The sequence below is a fragment of the Cavia porcellus genome, unplaced genomic scaffold (genome assembly GCF_034190915.1).
Source record: "Cavia porcellus strain 051 isolate PalLab524CR breed Dunkin Hartley unplaced genomic scaffold, mCavPor4.1 scaffold_32, whole genome shotgun sequence".
Taxonomy (NCBI): domain Eukaryota; kingdom Metazoa; phylum Chordata; class Mammalia; order Rodentia; family Caviidae; genus Cavia; species Cavia porcellus.
In genome coordinates, this window is record NW_026947515.1 from 27,260,973 (window position 1) to 27,282,660 (window position 21,688).

The 21,688-nt window shown below is 55.8% G+C and overlaps 2 protein-coding genes across 12 annotated transcripts in view; one reads left to right on the forward strand and one right to left on the reverse strand.

Annotated features, from left to right (window-relative positions):
• Positions 1 to 13,218, forward strand: part of Pgs1 (phosphatidylglycerophosphate synthase 1) — a 58,028-nt gene extending 44,810 nt beyond the window's left edge. For 2 of the 11 annotated variants that reach the window (XM_063242058.1, XM_063242059.1), the window contains exon 9: positions 12,712 to 13,218. In XM_063242058.1, coding sequence (XP_063098128.1) covers positions 12,712 to 13,049 — 338 coding nt within the window. In that variant the 3' untranslated portion in view covers positions 13,050 to 13,218. Of the gene's footprint in view, positions 1 to 3,153; positions 3,343 to 12,711 lie in introns of those variants that run through there. The other 9 variants (XM_013147103.3, XM_063242063.1, XM_013147104.3 and 6 more) reach the window with 7 other exon arrangements.
• Positions 2,782 to 21,688, reverse strand: part of Dnah17 (dynein axonemal heavy chain 17) — a 116,825-nt gene continuing 97,918 nt past the window's right edge. Inside the window, exons 67-81 of the mRNA XM_003464779.4 lie at positions 21,109 to 21,273; positions 20,716 to 20,856; positions 20,384 to 20,554; positions 18,229 to 18,351; positions 17,300 to 17,493; positions 15,155 to 15,303; positions 14,075 to 14,202; positions 13,120 to 13,347; positions 10,462 to 10,653; positions 7,115 to 7,294; positions 6,601 to 6,783; positions 5,533 to 5,715; positions 5,014 to 5,157; positions 4,417 to 4,642; positions 2,782 to 3,246 (exon numbers count right to left, since the gene is read on the reverse strand). Of these exons, the coding sequence (XP_003464827.2) occupies positions 2,999 to 3,246; positions 4,417 to 4,642; positions 5,014 to 5,157; positions 5,533 to 5,715; positions 6,601 to 6,783; positions 7,115 to 7,294; positions 10,462 to 10,653; positions 13,120 to 13,347; positions 14,075 to 14,202; positions 15,155 to 15,303; positions 17,300 to 17,493; positions 18,229 to 18,351; positions 20,384 to 20,554; positions 20,716 to 20,856; positions 21,109 to 21,273 (2,655 nt within the window). The 3' untranslated portion in view covers positions 2,782 to 2,998. The remainder of the gene's footprint in view (positions 3,247 to 4,416; positions 4,643 to 5,013; positions 5,158 to 5,532; positions 5,716 to 6,600; positions 6,784 to 7,114; positions 7,295 to 10,461; positions 10,654 to 13,119; positions 13,348 to 14,074; positions 14,203 to 15,154; positions 15,304 to 17,299; positions 17,494 to 18,228; positions 18,352 to 20,383; positions 20,555 to 20,715; positions 20,857 to 21,108; positions 21,274 to 21,688) is intronic.

The following is a 21,688-nucleotide window of genomic DNA, read 5'->3' on the forward strand; positions in this document are numbered from 1 at the left end:
ATCATGGTGTTTTCCTTTATTTTAATTACATTTAATTTTATTTAAATAACATACAAACTAGGGAGTAAATAGTACTGAGACCTGCAAAATGCAGCCACGTCTGGCCTTTTCCCCATCAACCACTGCGCGGTATGACCTGGGGTTGAAACCAGGGGAGTGAGTGTGCCAAGCAAGCACCCCCAGCCACCTCTGACTTGTGTCTCCTGGTAGTTACACACATCCCTATGTCTAAACATGCACATCACCCCCGAGTATACGAGTTAACTCTTCTGAGTATAAATTGTATCAGATCACATCTGATTAAAAATGAGCCAGATTCCTTAGCATCGTCAGATAGTCAAAAGGTATTCATAATTCCAGCTGCTTTTTAAATATTTGTCTGTTTTGGAGTTGTTTATTTGAACTGAATTCCAAATAAGGACAACACCCAGAGATTGGTTGGTACGTCAGTGCCCGTTCTGGGTACCTTCTTGCAGCAGGGTGTCTGGAGTCTGCAGGCTGTGTGTGTTTACAGAAGCCTGCTCCTTCCTCCTCATCTCCACAAGCCAGTGTCAGCCCTTGCCACCCGGCCTCTGCCTCTCAGGCGTGCGCCTTGGACAGCCTCCGAGGTGCCAGGAAGGCACAGCGGTATGAGCTGGAGGAAGGCTCGCCTGGAGTCTGTCAGGCACTTCGCCTCTTCTGCTTCCCCAGAGCTGGCAGGAAAAAGGGTCACCTTTGGTAGAATCTAAAAGACCAGCTGACCTTGTCATCGCATCCTGGCTGTGTGCACGTGGGAGCCCCAAAGCACCTAGTCTGAGGCGGAGACAGTGCAGGTCTGGGCAGCTGGGAGCAGGGTGGAGTGATGGCCTGAGACACTGTCCTGGGGCGGCAGCACCCAGTTCCCAGAGTGTCTGGTGGGACAGTTAGGGGAGAGGCTCTGCAGGAACTGCAGGCCACTGGGGTTCTGTTTGGAGAGGCTCCGCTCACATTCCGGCAGTTTCTGTGGGACCAGAATAAACACCCTGCACCGCAGCCAGGCTTGTGCAACCTTCTGTGCTCTTCCCTTTGCCCTGCCGCTTCCTTTGTCCACTCATAGCCTTCGGGGGAGCCTTCAGGCTGTCCGGGCAGGGTCTCCCACCCAGGACTTGTCAGGCCAGGCTCCCCAGCTCTGCAGAGCAGCCAGGAGAGGTAGAGGCCGGAAGCGATGGCTGCTCCAGGCCCCAGCCTGTGGGGGTTGTGCTCCGAATCTCGCTTTCCACATCCCTGATGTACAGCCCGAAGGTGAATCATCCCTTGGAAAATGTGGAGATAATTTTGTCAACTAGCCGCAACATGTACATGTGGAGTAAATTACTATTTTATTTCAGGCTCCGAAGACAAAATTGGAAGAGCTTCACATTTTGTGGTTATTACCAAGGATTGGGAATGAGTTGCCTGGTGGTCTGCTGGCAGTTTTCGCTTGTTAAGGAGTTTGACCTTACAGGGAGGGCTCTAGTGACCCCTCCTGGCCAGCAGAGGTGGCTGCCCTGTAGCCAGGCGCCAGCTGAGAGGACGAGGTCCTTTACTGTTCCCCAGAGGGCTCAGTTTCACAGTCCCTCTCCCCTGATCAGCAGGCCTGGGCCCCAGGATTGTTGCTCATTATTACCCTCAGAATTCAAACTTCCCAGACCTCCTCTTCACCCATGGTTTGAGTACCTATAGTTGGAAAAAGGTTTTGCAGAAAACTACGGGATCAGCCTGAGTGTCAGGCACTGTTCCAGAAACTCACAGTACTTCACTGATTTTAAGCTTAAGAAATAGAGACCCTGTCATGGTCAGGGTCTCTTACCTGGATTAACCAGTGATTTGTTAATCTGATTAATCAGCTGCCCTCTTGTCTGAGGACCAGGCTGACAGCTTTGCTGGTGTATCTCGTGTCGATCAGAGTCCTAAACCCTGGGCCTCACCTCACTTCTGTCGAAATGGCTCTATCTGCAGATGTAGACTTCTGCTGGTCAGAAGGGCTTGAAGTGTCACCTGCAGCCACCTGTCACCTGGGGCAGATGGCTGCAGGTGGGCAGGCCTGTGACATACCCTCAGCTGTGTTTGAGAACCATGGGGCCCTCTGACAGGTGGAGGAGAGTTTAATTCAGATAGCTGGGGCTCCTTCAGAGGACTGGGAACTCAGCTCCCTTTGCCATTGCCAAGAGGCCACCCTGGGCCTTGGAATTGGGTGGGGACCGCCCGAGTACCCCAATAGGCATCTCACACAGCCTGCCACACTCGGTGCCCACTCTGCATGTCCCGGTGATGTGTGGGGGGGAGTAAGGCAGAAGGAGATAAAACGCACATGCCGCATACGCCACACACTGCAGGGGACCCTGGTGCTCCACTGTGGAACTAAGGACCGGGCTGAGCCCCGCTGTCCCCATTTTGTCTGTGCCCTGCCAAGTTTCAGAAGGTGTAGGCAGCTGAACAGGGCGCACACCAGCAGCGTGGAAATGGCACCTATGTGGAATAATTGTGGAGTGGAGGTTGGGGAGGAGGCATTAGGTAATTTCAGAAGGCCCCCTTGTCCTAGAGGAGAGAAGAATGAATGCCCACATGCTGTGTGCTGTGGCAGCTCCTGCTCATGAAGGGAGTGGCCTGGTCCCACACTGGGGTGTTCTGACCGTGGCGCTGTAACCCTACGTGCTGTTCTGATAAACCTGCTGGCCCCTGGGAGTTGAGGTGCCTGGGACCTGATCCCTGGCTGCTGGGAATTGGGTCCTCACCCACAAGCTGTGCTGGGCCCCTGGATGGCGGCAGGTACTGAGCTGAGTCGAATGGGCACAGCCAAGTGTTTTAATCTGCCCCGCCTCTCCCCTGCGGTCTCCGCCCTCTGGTTAGTCCAGGTGCACCTGGTTGTAAAGCACCCTGTTATGTAGAGGCAAACCCTTCAGTTCCTGTGAAGCCAGGCGACGGTTGCAAGGCTGCATTTCTGTTGGAAAGTCTGAGCTTCCGCCCAGCCTCGGTGTGGTGGGCTGCAGCCCCAGCCCAGCTACACCTGCAGGAGTAGCGCCACGGCGGCCAGGATCCACTTGGCCGCCTTCTCTTTGGTCTTCAGGTTGAAGGTCCAGACATAGGTGGGGCCGCGGATGCGGGTCTTATACACGGGGCACTCATATATGTTCTTGGTCTCCATGCGGTCCACAGGAATGGCCTTGATGAAGATGACTGGCATGGCTGGCGTCAGGTCCTTCAGCCGCGCTTCCGCGATGACTCCAGTCTGTGTGTCCCAGCGAGCTCCTGTGGGGTCAGCACGGCCAGGGGTCAGGGTGGCCCTGGTGTGCTGGCAGTGAGGGGAGGCTCCGGCAGGGAGTGGCCTTGTACCACACGCCTTGGCCAGGATAACCTGGTGCCCAAGCCCTGCAAAGTGCTGAGGCCACGTGCCAGGGACTGAAGGCGCTGATGGGCATGGAGGGCTCAGGAGGTGCTGCACGGCGGCTGTAAGTGCCCCGTGCGGCTCACTGCGCACTGAGGAGCAGCTCAGCCCCAAAGCCCCTGGTTTCCATGTGTTTAACTCTGTGGTGGTCTCAGGGCCCATCTGTCAGCCTTAATCTCAATGGCAGGAAATCATTAACTCCAGCTGAAAATTACATTGTTCCTGACTCCTCTCATGTGTACTGTCTATTCTGTGTACAGAGAGTATAAATAATTATATATATGCATATATAGATATTCTTTGCCTTTTAACCAGACTGCTATCATTTCTACTTGTCCTGGTAATGATGTTCCTATTTCCTGTCTGGAATTCCAAAATAAACATGGAGAACACTGCTTTGCTCTGCCTGTGCTGGTGATCTGGGAAGAGGGCTTGCTAGCCATGCATGATGGTTGGGGGAGTGGCCCTGGGACTGGTTTATGATGGAGCGGTTGTCGCTTCAGAGGCAGAGGGGCCGGGAGGGTGGCTGTAAGACTGGGGTGTACTGCAAAGGATGTCCCCTCCTCTCCCCTCTTCCTGCTGCCTCACAGGGGTGAGTGGCAGGGCAGCTAGACCTCCCTTCCCTCTAGACCTTGCCTGGGGGCAGCAACAGCTTGGAGAGGGTGGAGGAGAGAGACAGAGACAGACAGACAGACATGGTTGGGGCTCTCCAACAGAATGCTTGCCTGTCCTATACTGCCCACCCCTGGGCAGAAGGGCCGAGTTCCTTGCCTCTGAATGGGTATAACGGTCCTCACTGGAGGATACTCATTTTCAGTGAGGCAGAGCCAAGGCAGCTGTCTGGAAAGGGGTTTCTAGTGTCCCGGGCCTCCGCACATTCTCAGAATCCTGTCTGCCTCTGGCCAAGTGGCTCCCCAGCTGTGAGCCCCACCCGCTGAGTGCTTCTCCCCTGCCAGCCCTGTGCTGCACACAGATCTCTCCCAGCCACATAGGCTCGGCTCTGGGAGCCTCTGGGTTGACCAGCCCCTCATTACCTTCCATGAAGAGCCCGTGCACGTAGGAGCCTTCTCGTGGAGGAGCGGTCATGTCCTCCCGGTTCTTCTTGGTCACTTCCACAGATAGACACATCTTGTCCAGGGGCCACTCGTTCTTCCTGGCCATGGACTGCATGATGGCTGTGAGGAAGGACTGGGGGTTGAAGAACCCAGCCAGCCACACCACAGTGGGCAGGGCGAAGTCGGTGGTCCAGGCCTCCAACTCCTGCAGGAAGCAGTAATGACAGGGTGGCGAACAGGATAACAGAGAGCAATCAATGGAGCCAGCCGCCTTCCTGTGAGGCCTGGCTGCATTGTAAATAGGGGTCAAGAAGAGCAGGGTCAAGAAGGAATGCAAAACACTTGAGCATAATTTGGGAGCCCCAGAAAAGCTCTCTCCTCTGTCTCCCTGCTGCTTATACAAAGCAGCTCCCCCCCAAGCTCCCTGGAGCTTTCTGTTCTCACTGGGAAGTGAGGCCACTCTACTTGGGACCTGTAAGGAAGTGCCTGCATTGTCAGGGTGGCCTCTGCCAGCTGGGCCCTTGCATCCAGCAGAAGTCTCCAGGCCATCGATGGTGCCCTGGAGGCCGTGCTTACCCTGATGCGGAGCAGCAGGTCCGCGTACCAGGCTGCGAGGCCCATCATGGAGGGGTAGGCCCGGGCCACCCATGTGTCAGGCACGGTGTCATAAAACAAAGCTGTGGACAGGTCTTCCATGTCGGTGGTGATGGTCAGTTCCCCCTGAGGGACACACGGATGTGTTCAGGGGATGCCAGGCTATGCTGTTTGGCACGGGGATTGTCAGGCACAGGGCTGGTTTGGCTCTCAGGAGTGGGGGGCACCTGCCTTGAATGTCCTGAGTTGTCAGTGCACTATGCCCCTGGAGACGCCGTGGGAGTCAAGCCCTGCCAGTGTCCAGCCAGGGAACAGTCTGTGACCCCCCCCCCCCGGCTTTTCCTAGAGCCTCACCACTCCCAGGGGAAGGAGGGACAGACCACATACTGACCCCTGCGCCACGGCTGGGAGCCTGGGAACCACTCTGTGTATCTGCTTCCTAAATCAGGGCTCCAGGCTCCCCCACGAATCTTTGTGTTTTTGTTTTGTTTTGTGTTTTACCTTCAGTCCCAGGTTCAGCTCCTTGAGCGAACGGCGCATCTCGTTGGTCAAGATATTCATCCTTTCACACTCTTGAAAGGCAACCACTACGTAAGGGGTCTTCTCAGCCGCCTTGGCCATGATCTCAGCCATGTTGAACGACTCTGGAATCTTCTCGAGAATGTCGTCCAGCACGGCCTTCACCTACAAGTCAAGCTCTTGTCACTTTGTGTTCCCCCAGAGACCTCTCCCTGCCACTGTCAGGGCTTGGGAGCCCTAGGTGTTCATACACCCGATTCCCAGAAAACAGGCGAGGGGTGAGGCAGGTGGCCTGAAACACAGGGGTGTGGGGTGCTGCTTGCCGGTGCTGATTGCAGCTCTACGGCAAGGCCACTGGACTAGAACTGGAGTGCACTGGGGTCCCCGGCCGGGGCCTCCAGATATGACCAGATGCACCCTCTTCCTCTCCTGTTAGCTCACTAGTGAGTGTGGGGTTGGGACTTTGTCCTCCGTAGGGGCCGTGCTGCCCACACCCTTCACAGTCATGTCCTGTACTCTCCCTTAGTAGATTCTTCGAGTTTTTCAGTGCTGAGTTGGGCCAGTTTCCTGGGAAGCCCAGAGCTTGGCTGATTTGTGGTAGGTAGAAAGAACTTCCAGAATGTGTCAGGAAGTGCAGAGGTGTTACCACCTCATGAATTGGCCCTGAACTAACCCAGACAAGAGAGGCTGCCCTTACACTCCGTGGACTTGCTAATTCATCCAGTTCCTGTTAGAATCAACCTGTGTAGCCCCAAGCTCATCTGGAAGGTGGCTGCAGTGGACCTGGGCTGTCCTGTGAGCACCCTACTCGCCGGCTTCTCGTTGCAGCACAGCCTGAGCCCAAACACTGAAGCTGCTTCTGTCTAGGCCAGGGACGCCTGGGTCCTGGTGACCAGCTTGCAGTTCCTTCTCTCCCTGCTGGTTTCTAGTTGCTGAGGCCAGGGCAGGACAGTGTGGCTGGCTAGCAAGTGCCCAGGCTCTGTGCTCTGTGATCCTGCCCCCAGATCCTGACCCTCCTGTGTGCTGGGAAGATCTTGCAGGGGGTCCTGCCTTTTCCTCTCGGGATACGCCTGTGCCTGCTCCTGAGTCCGTCTCCTTGGGCTGCATTTCCAGGACGGTGCGGAACAGCTTCTCCGAAGTGACTGTCAGAAAGCCGATCTCTGCATTGGGGTGTAGGCCATACAGATAGGGGCTCTCAGGGGGCAGATTCTCATCAATGTATTCGTGGTAACCCTGGAAAGAGGGGCGGTTTGTAAGCAGGCTGCCAAAGAAAATCTGTGCCAGCTGAGACCCGTGTCCCATGTTTATGCAGCATTTCCTATGCAAATGTCCCACCCACGTCTTGCCTTCTGTACAAATCTCACTTGTTCCCTGGCCCTTTGTGGGCTGCCCCTGTGCTCCCCAGCTTCATAAAGGAAATTTCCACTCCTAATTTTGGTTGCCTGGGTTCTTGCTCAATTACTGATACTCCCTTCATGCTGTGAGGCTCCCAGTGGGAGCCAGCCCAACTGGCATTAACCTTTGGCGAGCTTACCCACCCCTGAGCGCACGCCTCGGGCCTCACCTTGTAGTCCAGGTTGGGGGGAATCTGGAAGCCGGGGGCCAGCAGCACCTCTCCCTCCAGCATCTCTGTCCGGATGTACTCTGCCAAGTAGGTCCTGCATAGCCTCCGGTCCCAGTCATCTGTGATGTGGCCGCCATACATGATCTCACCAAAAAGGTAGCGGAGATCATCCCAGGGCACCTTGGGGAGGGGAACACGGTTAGGAAAGGCGTTGCCCTGCCCTTTCTGTCACTCACAGTGGTAGGACCCCCTGCAGTGCTGTGTCCCTCATCTCTGCTCTGTCCTCAGCTGCAGGGCCACCATCCTGGCACCTGACCTGGGTGGCCGGCCCTCCAAGAGGTGCTCCCCTCCGGCTCTTCTGCCTCAGGCCCTGTGTCAGCTGTGCCTTGTGACTACCCTACTGTGAGGGATTCAGGGCTCTTCTGCTAGTGCCCCCGATGTCACAGACCCCAACAGAACTCACCATTCATTTCTCAGGTTTTGACTGACCCCCAAAGCCTGCCTCCAGGGCATGCAGTTGCAATCTGTGTCACTCCAGGGTTGACTCTGGGCCACCATGCCTCCCTTTGGTCATGAAATTCCATGAGTCACATCTTCTAAACATTTCTAGCAAGCCTTCCTTTTCCACTGAAGCCAGCCTGACCCCAGCTCCCCACAAGGGTCTGTACCCCAAAGGAAAACACAGGTCGGCAAAAGCCAGGCGCCAGGAATGGGCAGCACGGACCTGCCAGGCCGCCTGATGGCAACTCATCATAATGTGATTTTACATTTTCTAGCAGCCACTTTCTGCGCGGCTGTGTTCTGTGCGTGGCTTGTGGGCGGCTGCTGTTGGGTGGCCTGGCAGGGGTCTCTGCCGCACAAGCTTGGCCACCACTGCCTCTGTCCACATGTATTTTGCCCAAGGGTTTTGAATCCTTGAGGGAAAGGTGACATTTATTGACTTCCACAGTGCCATCCCTAAAAGGCCATTGATCATATATTGAGTTAAGAACAATTAGTCAATCAATTTATTTGGTCTCATGATTTATTTAACTTATTTACTCCTATGTGGCCCAGGCTGGCCTTCAACTTAAGGCGATTCTCCTTCCTCAGCCTCCCAAATGGTAGGATTACAAGTCTAATGCATTTTACTGAAAACACTAATATTCCCTGAAGTATCATTTTCCTTTCCTTTATTTTTTTTGAGATGGCATCTTGGGTCGCCCAGTTTGTCCTCAAACTTGTGACCCGTAAGCCTCAGTCTTCTGGGCAGCTGGGATTATGGGTGTGCGCTACCATGCCTGAGTCTAAACTGTCACTTTCTGACCTGCAGTGCTTTTCTCCGCCTGGTTATCACGAGTTTATGCTAAGCAGATTTTCCTGCATCTTCCTTTCTCAGAGGCAGCAGAGCATTTCCCATGAGGCAGGGCGCTCTCCCCGCCTGTCCCCCACAGCTGCCTCCGGGAACCGTCATTTCCTACAGGCGGGGAGGGCTCAGTGGGACTGATGACCAGGGGATGCCAGCTGGGTTCTCACACCTGCCCGGCAGAGTCCCTGGAGGGCCTGCTGGAGGGAACAGATTAGAGGGCCTCTCCCACGGAAGTCGGGGGCCATCCATGTCCATAACCAACAGTCCAGCTGGTTTCAGTCCTCTGGCTGAGGTGGGAAGTGTTGACCTTTCTCAGTCAGGGGGGTGAGGAGCTGCTCCACACAAATGATGTCAAGACAGGTGCTTAATGGCATCAGGTGTGACCTGTGCTCCGCAGGGAAAGGCAGGATGTGGTGAGGGCATGGCAGGACTCCCTGGGCTACCAGTTTGGGCCCTGCAGGGCAGTCGGCATGGCCACAGCACCCTCTGCACTCTCACAGGTGTTCTTGGCAGCTTTTAAAAATCCTTGAAGATTGTTCTTCCCTAGCTCTCTCCCCAGAGGAGAGTTCCTAACTGAGGGGATGGAAATCCTCCCTGGTATCTCCCCTGTGTGTTCACTTTGTGGGGTTAAGGACGGGAGTGACACGCCAGGGGGACCAACTGGAGCCTTCCCCTAAGGTGTGGTGGTTGCTGGTTCCTGGCCCTGTTCTGCCTTCCTGAGTGCATCCGCAGGGAACCTCTGGCCCCTGACAGCCATCTTCCAGGTCCAGGAAGCTCCGTCCTAGGCAGGCTGCCTCAGTACCTCAGGCCAGCGCCTCCCAACATGTCTCCTGGTGGCCCGCAGGGAGCCACTGTGCAGGCTCACGTCCACCTTCGCTTGCTCGGACTCAGTATTTCCCCTGCTCCCCTCCTTGACAGCAACTTGAGCTTTGTCCTGGGCTTACGGTGATGCTGTCATCCCTTTTGCTTGGGGAGGAAGCGGCCCAGGGAGCCCGAGTGACTTGCTGGAGGTCTGGGCGAGCCGTCCTCCCCGGCCCCTCCTGTGTGGCTGGGCTGCTTGGTGCCATCCCTCTTCCTGGCCTGGAGGAGGGCACTTGGTCCCTTGCTCTCTTGGGAGCTGTGGTTCTTGCTGCCATTAATTGGGGGCCCAGGGTGAGAGCAAAAGCCCGAGCTCCGTGGGAGGTGCACAGACCTTGGGCCTCTGATGGACGACAGGTGCTGGACTGCGCCAGCCACCCTGCATCACATGCTGATGGCCGTACAAAGGGGCTGCTGCTCACCAGTTCATGAGTGGGGTGGCCAGGTCTTAGGGGCAGCATGGCTCAGGCTACCGGGCCTGAGGAGGTGCAAGCTGTTTAGACAGCTCCCTGCATCTAGTCAGAACAGGGGTGAGGTTCAGACCCCCACTGCCTGGTCCCAAACTTGTGCTCAGGAACTCTAGGCCGTGCATATGTCCACCACTCTGTGCCCAGCCGGCCCCACCCAGGTGTGCAGGACACCTGCTGCACCCTGCTCCCTAGAGACCAAGTCCCCAGAGGGGTCCTGCTCTGTGTTCTCTCAGCCTTCCATAGCATCTGCATGTGCCTGGGTGCGTTTTTTACCCCACTTTCCATGATCCCAAGAAGTGCCCCATCTTTGAGATTTATTGGGGCCCACTCCCCAGCCAGGGTTGTCTCCAGACACTGACTAGAGCCTTAGGGAACAAGGGGCCCTGAGCCCAGGAAATATACCCACCTCCCCGTCCTGGCTCTGCTCACTGGCCAGGGCCACTGGGGTTGGGGAGATGGGTTCCAGTGCAGGAGGAGCAGAACTGTCCTGGGCAGTAGACAACCACAGGACTGGACGCTAACTGTTCTGGGGGATGGGGAGCTCCTGTGTGTTCAGGGTTACTCCAGTTTGTGGAGCCTGCCTCAGGTCTTTGAGACGTAAGACAAAGAACTATGGGGGAGGGTGGACGGTGGGGGTGGCCAGGAGGCCAGGACCCTGCCAGCAGCCTCACCTTGGCGTTGGCCTCCAGGTAGTTGTAGAGCACGTTGATGGAGATGGTGAGGTCCCCGTTGTTGAAGGGATACGACCGATTCCAGCCTTGGGCGCCAAACTTGCGGCGCTCGGCCACCACCGCATGAAAGTAGCACAGGGCGAAGAGGATGCACTTGAACTCGATCTCTTTGGAGCACATCTCCAGGGTGTCCTGAGGGGGCAAGCGCAAGTTGGGAGTTTTTTTTAAGTTTTCTGAGTCAGGGTCTCTCTGCGTGCGTAGTCTAGGCTGGCCTTGAACTCACAGCAACCCTCCTGTCTCAGCCTCCCGAGTGCTGGGATGACAGACGCGTTTAAGTCCTCAGAGGGAGCTTAAAGGGACACTGATGGAATAGGGCATGTGTTGCATAACAAAGTTTCAGCCAGTGCTAAACTACGATGAGATGGATGAGGAGGAAACCGAAGACCGCTTCCCCTGGGGACTCTAGGTGATGCTGTGCGCTCGCTTGGGAGTGACCGGGAGTGCGCCAATGCTGGTATCCAAACACCTTCTGTCACGTGCACGTAATGTAATACTTGTTAAGGGGTTACGTGGTTGGGCTTGTTCTGGGGTTACTGCTGTGTGTGTGTTTGCAGTGCTGCAGAGGAGCTGTACTCCCAGCTTGTGCTATGCTGTGACCGTTATTTACTTATTTACTTATGCAGTGCTGGGGATTGAACCCAGACCCTCACACTCGCAACTCACTAAGCTGCCCAGGCTGGGCTTGAACTTGTGGTCCTCCTGCATCAGCGTCTCAGAGTGCTGGATTATAGATGTGCACCACCACATCTAGCTCATCAGTATTTTAGAGTGCATTGCTATTATTTTTTCTGGTGCCGGGAAATGAGTTCATGATCTTGTGCCTGCCAGGCAGGCATTGTGCCTCTGGGGGCCTCTTGTTTGTTTGGTGATGCACTGTGGTCCCGGGGCTTAGAAGCATCCACGTTGGTGTCAGGTGAAGATGAACTGCAGTCTAGTCTGCCCCATCCCATCTGCCACCTGTGAGACACCGCAGGCTCGGATTCACTGCAGTGCCACAGTGCCACAAAGGCCACTAAGGTGTCTTCTCGATGGCTGCAGTGATCCCTTTACAGACCGGCACCAACCCTGGGAGCCACACTGCTCCCAGCACCGGGCTTCCCTCCTCATGCCCCTCACCACTCTTGGCCAGCAGTCTGGCCTGTGGTCTGATTGTCACTTGTCCTCTGTCCCTGCAACATGATGAGCATTGGAGGATTAAGGCACAAGTGACCCACTTCAAACTTCTTTTTTGGCCTTCAGTTTGACAATGGGGTGGCATAAGTGGTAAGGAGTTACCAGTGGGTGGCTTGGAATTGTCACGTAAGTATCTGTTAATGTTAGGTCAGATACAGAAGTTATCCCTCCCGGGGACAGTGACCTCTGTGGGTAGATCTTTGTTAGAAGAGCTGGGCTCAGAAGGGAGACGGTGGGGTGGGGGGGATGCACATGAAAGGTTGTATGAGGTGTGATGGTACAGTACAGTGGATCTTGAAAGGTTATTCTTCGAAAAGACAGTCAGCATTAATCCCCTCAAAGACGTTTTCCTCACTGGGACACACACATTCCGTAACTCACCACCTTCTGAAGCAGGTCTGAAGTCCTCTTCTGTGGGTGTCTTTAGTTGCATTGTGGTTATCTTGATGTCCCAAATCTGTCTGTCTGTCTGTTTCTCTCTCTCTCATTTTTTTTGAGGCAGGGTTTCACTATGCAGTTCAGGCTGGCCTCAAGCTCACTTTGTAGCCCAGGCTGGTCTTGAACTCACAATGATCTTCCCTGCCTCAGCCTCCTGAGTCCTGGGATTACAGGCATGAGCCACCATGCCTGGCTTAACGCATTAAAGTAAATACTCATCACATGTGTGTGTAAGTGTTTTATATATATATGTATAGTGTGTGTGTGTGTGTGTGTGTGTGTGTGTTGCTGAGCTATATCCTGGGCCCTCACCATGCATTTTGAACACCAGCAAACAGTGAGGACACCCCACAGAATGATGCTTTGGGCTGCAGAAGCAGCCATCCTGTGGGAAGCATGGGTGGGAAGACCATGGCGGGGGTTGGTGTAGCCTCCAGGACTGTGAGCTGCTGGTGGGAGGAAACAGAGGTGAGCAGACTGCAGGTGGAAGCAGAGGTGTAGGAGACCCTGCGGGCAGGTGTCATACTCCTGGAGCCTGCGATGCCAGGCTTGCCCAGGCCTTCACCTTCCACCCCACAGGCAGCAAGTGGTCCCCGAGTTGCTGGTGGAGCAGGACAGACTCACTGTGGCTTCCTTACTACCGAGGGCAGCGGATGAAGGAGGGCATCCAGGTGAGGACACCCATCCCTGGTGGGTGGGGACGGCATCACCTCCAGCACGGGTGCTATGGCCCCATCACCACCCTCATGAAGGTGGCAGCAGCTATGCCACAGGAAAGCTGGCCGACCCTCAGGGAGCCACCACAGGAGCGTGGCCTGGTTCCCCGCAGCCCTGCAACGATGAGGTCGCTGCTCCCAGAATTCACTGCACCTGCACCCGCAGGGCTGAGAAACTGCTTCCGCCCCACAGCGGCATAGGGGAGTCACCCGGCCTTCCAGAAGCTGCAGTGCTGTGTGTGAGGGTGCTGGGTGTGGCCAGGCGCCCTACCTGGGTGAAGAGGTCCAGGGCCTTGTGCAGGTTGGCGTGCATGCCTGTGGGCGGCTCGTTGGTGATCTTGATGGCATTCTCCAGGATGCCCTGCGGGATGATGTGGGACTCGGGGCTGGGCGCGGGCTCAGCGCTGATGAACACGCGGTAGTTCTCGTGGCTGCCCATGCTGTAGCGCTCCACCTTCTTGTCCAGGGTGCTCAGCCACCGGGCCACCAGGTGGATGTTCTGCAGCCGGGGCCGGGGTTAGCTGCTGTACCCGGGCCCCTCCGGACCAGTCGCTGTGCCCCACCTCTCGGCATAGCCTGGCTCTTCCCTATGGCACCTGGTCCTCACTGCTGCCCACCCAGGCCGGGTGTGGGCACTGAGATATCACCGACAACCCTCATGCTCAGGTATTTCAAGACCTGTAGCCTCCCAACACAAGACTGGAATCACCTGGTCCCCAGCCCTCATCCAGGTGCGTCCAGAAGGGCATCAGGCCAGGAGGAGTGGTCACACCTGGCACTGACCAGAAAGTGGCAGATTGCGGCGGGGCTGTGACGCTTGCGACCTCCCTCAAGCAGTGCCAGGGATGGTTTTGTGGGCTGGGGTGTCTGTCTGTCTGTTTCATTTCTGGCAGTGGATTCCAGGGCTTCACTCAGAGAAATGACCCCATCCCATTTTACTTTTTATTTTGAAATGGTCTTGAAGTTGCCCTGAATAGGCTGGAACTTGGGGTCCCCTTGCCTCAGCCTCCCAGAGTGCTGGGTTGACAGGTGTGTGGTTCATGTTAGCTTTAAGATGCCCTGGTCTCTGGTGTGACCAGCATCTCTGTCACCATGGGAGTATCTGCACTACTTGGATGGCTTTGGAACCCGCCCCCCACCTAACTGGGCCACGTGACTGCCGGGTCTGTTCCCTCCCTGAGGGCCGGGTTTCCAGTCCTGGTTGCCTTGGTGCAGGGAGCCCTCACCTGCAGAATGACCCAGTGTCCGCTCTCGGCTGCCACATCCAGGGCGTTCTCAGCCACCACCTCTTGCCCCTGCCCCAGGGACACATTGTGGAGTTTCCCATTGTCTATGGTAAATCCTAGTTTTTTTCCTAAAGAAAAGCAAAACAGGAAAAGCACAGGGATGATTCAGGGACAGAGGCTCTGCACGTGCAGCCCGCAGCCGGGAACTCCACACACACCCCCATCTTGTTTACTGAAGGGAAATACACATCCCATAAAAGTCACCATTGCTAGCCGTCTCCAAGTGTGCAGCTCAGGGGTGTCACGGACACTTACCCTGTTGTGCAACTGCCTCTTGGCCTCTGGAATGTGTTCCCCACCCCAGGAGCCCTCACACCTACTAAGCAATTCTTCTCCAGCCCCCTCCCCAGCCCGTGCTGTCAGCCAACCTGCTCTCTGCCCCGTGAACATTTCGTATTAACAAGACCACGCAATCCGAGGCCTTTGTGTCTGTCTCTTTTAACAGAGCATAGTGTGTTCAGGGCGCACCCATGTTGGAGCATGCGTCAGAACATTGACCCTTTTAATGCCAGAGTAATATTCCATTCATCTGCTTACCTGTGCATCCGTGCATCGGGTATTTCTGTGAGTATAACCTTTCAGTTATGGTGAATGAGTATTTATGTAAAGCATCTGTTTAAATATCTGTCTTCTTTTCTGGGCTGGGTGGGTACTGGGGATCAAACCCAGGGCCTTCTGCACACTAAGCAAGGGTTTTACTGCTGAGTTAAACCTCTAGCCCCTGAATGCCTGCTTTTAGTTCATCTGACTGTGTTCACAGAAGTGGAGTTGCGGGGCCACGTGGTAATTCTGTGTGCGACTCCTGAGCAGCTGCCTAACTGTTTCTGAGGTAGCTGCTCCATGTCCCACTTGTATGAGCCCCGTACGAGGAGTTCAGCCCTCCACACCCTTGCCGTGCTTGTTACCACTGTGTCTGATGCGGCTACCCCGAGGGGCACGTAGCTGTGGTTTTGATTTATATATCCTGGTGGCGCTGACACACGCCCCATTGGGAGGGTGTCACCGGCCCCCTGCACTCACCCAGGGCCTCCACATCTTTCAGAGGGTCAACGCCCGGGGAAAGGATGAAGAAGATGGGGGTGGACGGGCTGCTCTCCTCGTAGGACTTGGAAAACTCCACGCTGCGGCCTTCCACAAACTTGCTGCCCATCTTCTCCTCCACAAAGTTCCTGCAGGAGATGTGCTCTGTCAGCCCCAAAGCTGTGGAACCCCTGGCTCTGATCCAGGAGTCCAGGGCTTGGGGTCAACCCCAGATCCCATTGGGTCCATAATAAGCTAATTCGTAGGGGCAGGGAAAAAAATGGGCCAAGCAGAGGGGTCATTTCTCGGTGGACTTTCCAAGCAGAGAGACGCCTCCAGCCAAGCTTTGCAGTTTCTTCCTGCAGCAAGAGGCCTGTGTGAGTGTGTGTTTTCTCCACCTTGGCTTTACTTGTGACAGGCACACTGTTTCACGGAGGCCAGAGTGCCCTTCTTCTGGGCCATGCAAGCGGGTAGTACCAGGGCCAGCTGCGGCAGGGTGGGCAGGAAGGAGGTTCAAGTTAGAGCAGCACTGCCCCGTTAGCCATGCAACATGGGTGGTCAGGGGCGCGACAGAGAAGAGGTGGGAAAATACAGAAGCCCCCCAGCCAAGGCCCACCGCTCTCTCCACCGATGTCTGGGGCCTCTTGGGGCCTCGGATCATCCCCTTAGAGAGTGGAGTGTTGTTCTGGGTGGTCTTTGGACTTCAGGTATCTGCTGTCTCCCTTGATCACAGCTAACGGGGAGGACTGTATTCAAATGTCCAGTCCCGGCCTCGACTGACCACTGAGTGTATGCCAGGCTGAGAATGTGCTCCTCGGATGCAGTCTGAATGCTCTGGGGACCCGAGAAGACTTCCAACAGATGCGTTCCCTGACATTTGCCCGGCTGCTCCAGCCCCTTTCCTCTGCCTCGAGGAAGGCCTGGGGGCACTGCTTTCCCTTTGCTGGGGCCCTCTGGGCACCTGTGTCTGTGACTCACTTCCCTGCTCTGGTCTCCGCTAGCTCCTATAGTTCCTGAGCTGATACTGACTACAGGTGGGTGGAGAGAGGGGAGTTGCTCTTCCTGAAGCCCCTTAGTCAGGGCCTTTGGGATAGACTCAGAAGGTGGATGTGATGACCCTGGGCCAGAAAGGGCCTTCCGGAGGATGCTGAGCCCTGCACCTGGACAGGGATGGGACTGAATCACCTTTTGTTAATTACCAGGCAGCCATTCCCTGTGGGACAATGAGTACATGTCCAAGCCCCACTGGCACCCAGGTCACACCATGCTTGCCCGGGTGGGCGGACCTTCCTCCAACAACAAGTCCTGGACCCGCCCTGCCGCCTCCCTGGACCAGCCCAGCTCCCCCACACAATGGTGATCTCTTGTTTCTTTTCACCCCACTCTTCCCCATCGCTCTTGGCTTTTTTCCCCTTCTGTCTGAGCAAAACACAGCAAAACAAAAAGTCGGTGAATAACCAGTGGGAGTGAGTCAGGGCTTTGCTTTGTCAGAGGGGAATTCTGGGAGGGACATGAGTGTCTTTTGGGAACTCTGGCTGCATTCATGCTGCTGGGAAAGTTGAAAAGGATAGAAGCCACCCCCACCCGGGCCCTGAGCGTGGGCCCTGGGCTCGGCCCGTGTGAACCCCCCTTCTCCCTCCTCCTTGCAGCATGGAAGGGGTCAGGTCCGGAGACGTCGCTTTGGGAACTGGAGCAATTCACTTGCAAACCAGCCGCAAGAGCCCTCCGTAAAGACAGATGGTAAGGGCAGGCACGGCAGGGTTGGAAGTCCTCAAGTGCTGGTGGAGTCGCTATTTCTTCACTAGTGTGGCCACAAGGACACGGACTTCGCTTTCAGTGCCGAAGGCTCACGAGGAAGCGGTAGCCTGTTTTCCTGTCATGTGTCACAGGCTGCGCCTCCTTTTGGGTCACCGGGACAGGGATCCCACTGACCATACTCTGACACATGCAGGGCTAATGAGAACTCAGGGTCATGCGTTGTTCCTACTGAAGATCCACCCAGGCAGCTGGGCCTCGGTGCCTTTCTCTGTAGAATGGGGCTAGAAGCAGCCCAGGAGGTGGACAGAAACCTTCAGCACGCCTGGCCATGGCTCATGCCTTGTCCCCCCATACCACCGTGCTATTGCTTGTGCCCAGGACACTCACTTGACCGCATAGGTCATGCGGTCTGGCCGCATGCACCTCACCATGCAGAGCTTCTGCAGGGCCGTCTTGGTCTTCCACTCTTTGGGGAAGACTTCCTTCTCTGGGGCCTCCGACTCCACCAGCTTCTTCCACCGCTTGGCGGAACCCTCGATGTCGTTGTCCAGGTTCTTGAACTCATCCATCTCTGCCAGGGCCTAGGGCAGGTGCGGCACCTAGGTCAGGGGCCAGCTTCCCCAGGGTTCCTCTGTTCCCAAAAGAGAGGCCGCAGCCTCCGGAGGGGTCCAGGGCTCTGAGGGGCCTGTCGCTAAAACGGTGACTGTCACTCATGTCCACTGCGGGCACAGCCTTTGTGGTGCAGTCCAGCTTGACAGTGTGGGTCTGTGCCTCTGGACAGGCTCTGGACAGAACTGGTCTGCTCTGGGCACGGTTGACTTCCTCTGTTCAGGTCTGGTCTGTAGATCCAGGATTAGGGGACCAGACTTCCCCTTTGCAATTCTGTGGCCCTGGGGGAGGGGTTCCCATTCTGCCTCTGCCACTGCGTGCAGGCTGGCGGCTATCTAGCCAAGTCACACTCAGGAGGAATGCAAGGCCTTCTGGGAACTGGCAGCTGCTCATCTGCCCTTTATTCCTTTATTTTCCTTTTCTTTTTCTTTTTTGAGACAGAGTAATTCAGGTTGGGCTTGAACTCGCTATGTGAGCCAAGCTCACCCCGAACTCACTAGAATCCTCCTGCCTCAGCCTCCCAAGTGCTAGGATTCCAGGCATCTTCCGCCACGCCCAGCTCCATCCCCTTTTGTGATCCCCTCACTTTAATGAATTTTATGGAGGCCCCAGCTCCTTGTAATCTGGCCTTGCAGACGCCCTCAGTGCTGGCCAGAGAGGCTCCACAGCAGGAAGAAAAGATGCAAAGCTGGAGATTAAAGACTCACCTTGATCCCGCCCCAGCCTTGGTGCTGCAGGAAGTCCACCGGAGAGGTGACCCCAGCCTTGAAAGGGAAGCGCAGCAGGAAGTCCAGCTCCGCGGGGTTCAGCTCTTTTTTCATGGACAGGACCTGAGGGGAGGGAGGCAGCGCTGGTGGGTGGCGGGGATTGATCACTTTCCGACCATGAGCCCCCCTTGTCCAGCCAGCTGTGGGATGACAGGAGGAGTTCCACTGCCCTTGGGTTGGGGTGGAACTTGGTCATCACCTTGGCTTTGTGATTTTAAACTGGGGTAAACACAAAGCTTATCATGGGGCAGGGATATAGCTCAGCAGCACAGTGCCTGCCTGACAAATGCAAGGTCCCAAGTTCAATTCCCAGTACGCTCTTTGAGTTTGCTCCTGGACATGGTAGATAAATGGAGTCATGTCCTCTGTACCATTTGCACCTGGCTTCTTTCACTGAGCATGTCGTCAAGTTCACCTCTGTTACAACATGGGCCAGAATTTTGTCTCCTTTTACCACACTGAATTGCATCTGGGTTACTTTGGCTGTTGTGAGTCATTGGCTTTAGGATGGGTGGATAATGTGGCAATGAATGTTGGTGGATAACCCTCTGGATACCTGAGGTGGGTTTTGTGCCTGTTAGTTACACAGAGGTGATAGACTTTGGCTGTCCCCTGCCCCCGCCCCATACCTGTTTTCAATCTGGATGTATACTCTGGAGTTAAGTTGCTGGGTCCTGCTTTCTACCATCTTGTCATTTGTGTGTGCTGGGTCCCTGGATCCCCAGCCCCTGGGCTGGTTCATTTCGCAGTGGCTTTTTGGGGCAGCCAGTGGCACGCTCTGTCTCAGCCGGATGGCAGGGACTGGGAGCTCCCATGGTCACTGCTTAGCTGCTGCTGTCTCCCGAGGCAGGTGCCCAAATGGCCCCTTTGTTCAGAAACCAGAGAGAGTTTCTCCCAAGTCAGGCTCTTCCTTTTGATCAAACAAAAATTTGCTCCCGGGTTTTGTCCCAGTGAATTAAAGGGCACACTGAGGACCTCTGAGGACTTTTTAGCAAAAGAAAAACACGGCAAACATGGGATTCAGAGGCTCAGAGAGAAGAGAAACCTCACCCTTGGGACGCCCTGCAAGCTAGGTTTTCGTGGCTGCCCAAGCTACCTGTGACCACGGCTATGACACGGCATCAGCGGGACCACAGAGGCATGTTTTGTGGTTTGGATGTGAATCCAAGGAATAAGGGCTGAACTTTATGCCCAGTGTGACAGTGTTGGGAGGTCACACTGTGGTGTGACACGGTGGTGGCTGGGCCGTGAGGGCAGAGGGGGGAGGCTCACACCATCAGCAGGGGGCAGGGTCCTTATGGGGGGGTCAGGCCTCTCCTTCATCTTGTACCCTCTTGTCTCCCACCTTGGGATCTTGTGCTGAGAGCCCCGCCCCTGATGCCAGTACCTTGATCTTGGATTTCCAGACTCCAGAACCGTGAGAAATAAACTTTTATTTCTACGGTATTCTAAGACTAAGACAAGCTGTTTGTTTTTGAACAAGACAGGCTGGACTTGAACTCAAGAGCTCACGTGGTCCTCCCTTGGCCTCTGGAGTAGCTGGGATGGCAGATATTCAACCTTATGCCTAGCAGAGACTTCCTAGCCAGCTTAGTGCAGCGTAAGTCTAAATGGTTCTGCAGAGCTGTACAAACAGGGGCACAGCCATCACTTCTTAGAACCGCCATGCTTTTTTTTTTCTTTTTAAGAAATACCACTTTGCTGGGTGTGGTGGTGCTCAGGAGGCTGAGTCAGGAGGAAGGTGAGTTCAAGACCAACCTGGCTCACACAGTGAGACCCTGTCTCAAGAATAAAAATATTACTTAGTATCCACAGTAAGCTAAGCACTAAGGTAGGACTATTTACTCCACACTACTTAAATACAATAAAATGACATTTCTTTGTAAAGTTCTCTTTAACTGGCCCCTTTCTCAGTCTTTCCAGGAGGATGTTGTCTGTTTCCTGAATGTGGACCAAAGGGACCTCAGGTGTGTCTTACGTCAGGCACCTTGGACCTCAGGTCACCTGGGGACCTTGCTGAAATGCAGATTGGATTCACCAGGCCCGAGCAAAGGGCCTGAAGACGTGTGTCCACAGAGCGCACTCTGGATTTTACCTGAAACGTCACTTGTGCCAGGAAAATGAGCTTGTCTCTCTCGAAGAGGCCCCGGGCCGTGTACATGTAGACAGAGTAGGTGATCTCGTCTGTCAGGTTGATCACGCGCTGCTTGACCTCGTCCGCGGGGGTGGTCTTCTGGATGGCTTTCTCGAATACCACGTTGAAGGCCTGGGGAGCGGCAGGGAGGGCCGCGGAGGCTTGCAGAGCCAGCTGTGGCCTGGGGGGTGGTTGGATGGTGACACTAGGGAAACCCGGGGTGGGGGCACTGACCCTGCTCTGCCCTGGGGTCGGCACCGCCCCAGGGACCCCAGGGGCCCCAGCGCACCCACCTTGAGTGAGAACTGGTAGATGGGGTTGATCTTGTTGAGGTCGTTGAGGATGAAGTATAGCAGGGACGCCCGCTCCGCAGCAGGCCGGTAGTTCTCCCGCGCCTCGTTGATCTTGGCTTCTGTGATTTTTGCCTCTTGTACCTCAAAGCAGACAGAAGGGGCACGGATGAAGCTGGCAGATGGGCACGCAGGTGGCCCTGCCCTACCTGAATCCCTTTGCTCCTGGCGGCCTTTGCAGACGGCAGAGCACTGGGCACGCCAGCCCTCAGCCCCCTCAGCTGCTGCAGTGACCACGGCCTCTTCCTGCCTATGGGGCAGGCTCCTCAGAGCCCCGCTGCCACCCTCCTGTGCGCTCCGGGTGGGCCACCAGCTGGCCCAGGAGTTGACGCCTACCTTCTCCTCGATCTCGCTGGCGGTGTGCTTGGTGGTCTCCAGGTTCTCCACCAAGGCAGTGTCTCCTAGGAAGTTCCCCGATGCGGCAGACAGGCGCGCCAGGAGGGAGTCTTCCAGTTCCTTCAGGACGATCTTGAATTCATTCTGGGATTTGGTGAGATTTGCCTGTGGGGACGGAGGGCAGAGAGCCGGGAAGCCAAGTGAGTGGAGCCTGGCCTCACTTCTCCCTTCTAGGCCCCTGGGCCTCCCTGGAGCAGCGCGTGGGCTCTGCCAGCTGGGTTTCATAAGGGGAGGGACAGCATCCAGCCTGCAAGGATGCACGGACACGGGTGCCCCAGTGCTGTGGAGGACAAGAGACAGGAGAGCGGGGTTCCTCTGAGCCCCCTGTGACAGAGACGGAGCCAGGAGTGTGGCCAGGGACTAGCTGGCTGCACAGGGCGTCCTCCTGGGGCAGGGCCCTCCGAGCTGCCCAAGGACCACTGTGAGTCCTGCTCTTCTAGTAAGCTGCCGTCTCACTTGGGAAGTGAAAGAAGGGACAGCTAGAAAAGACGCGACTCATTTGATTGGACAGCTCAGGACG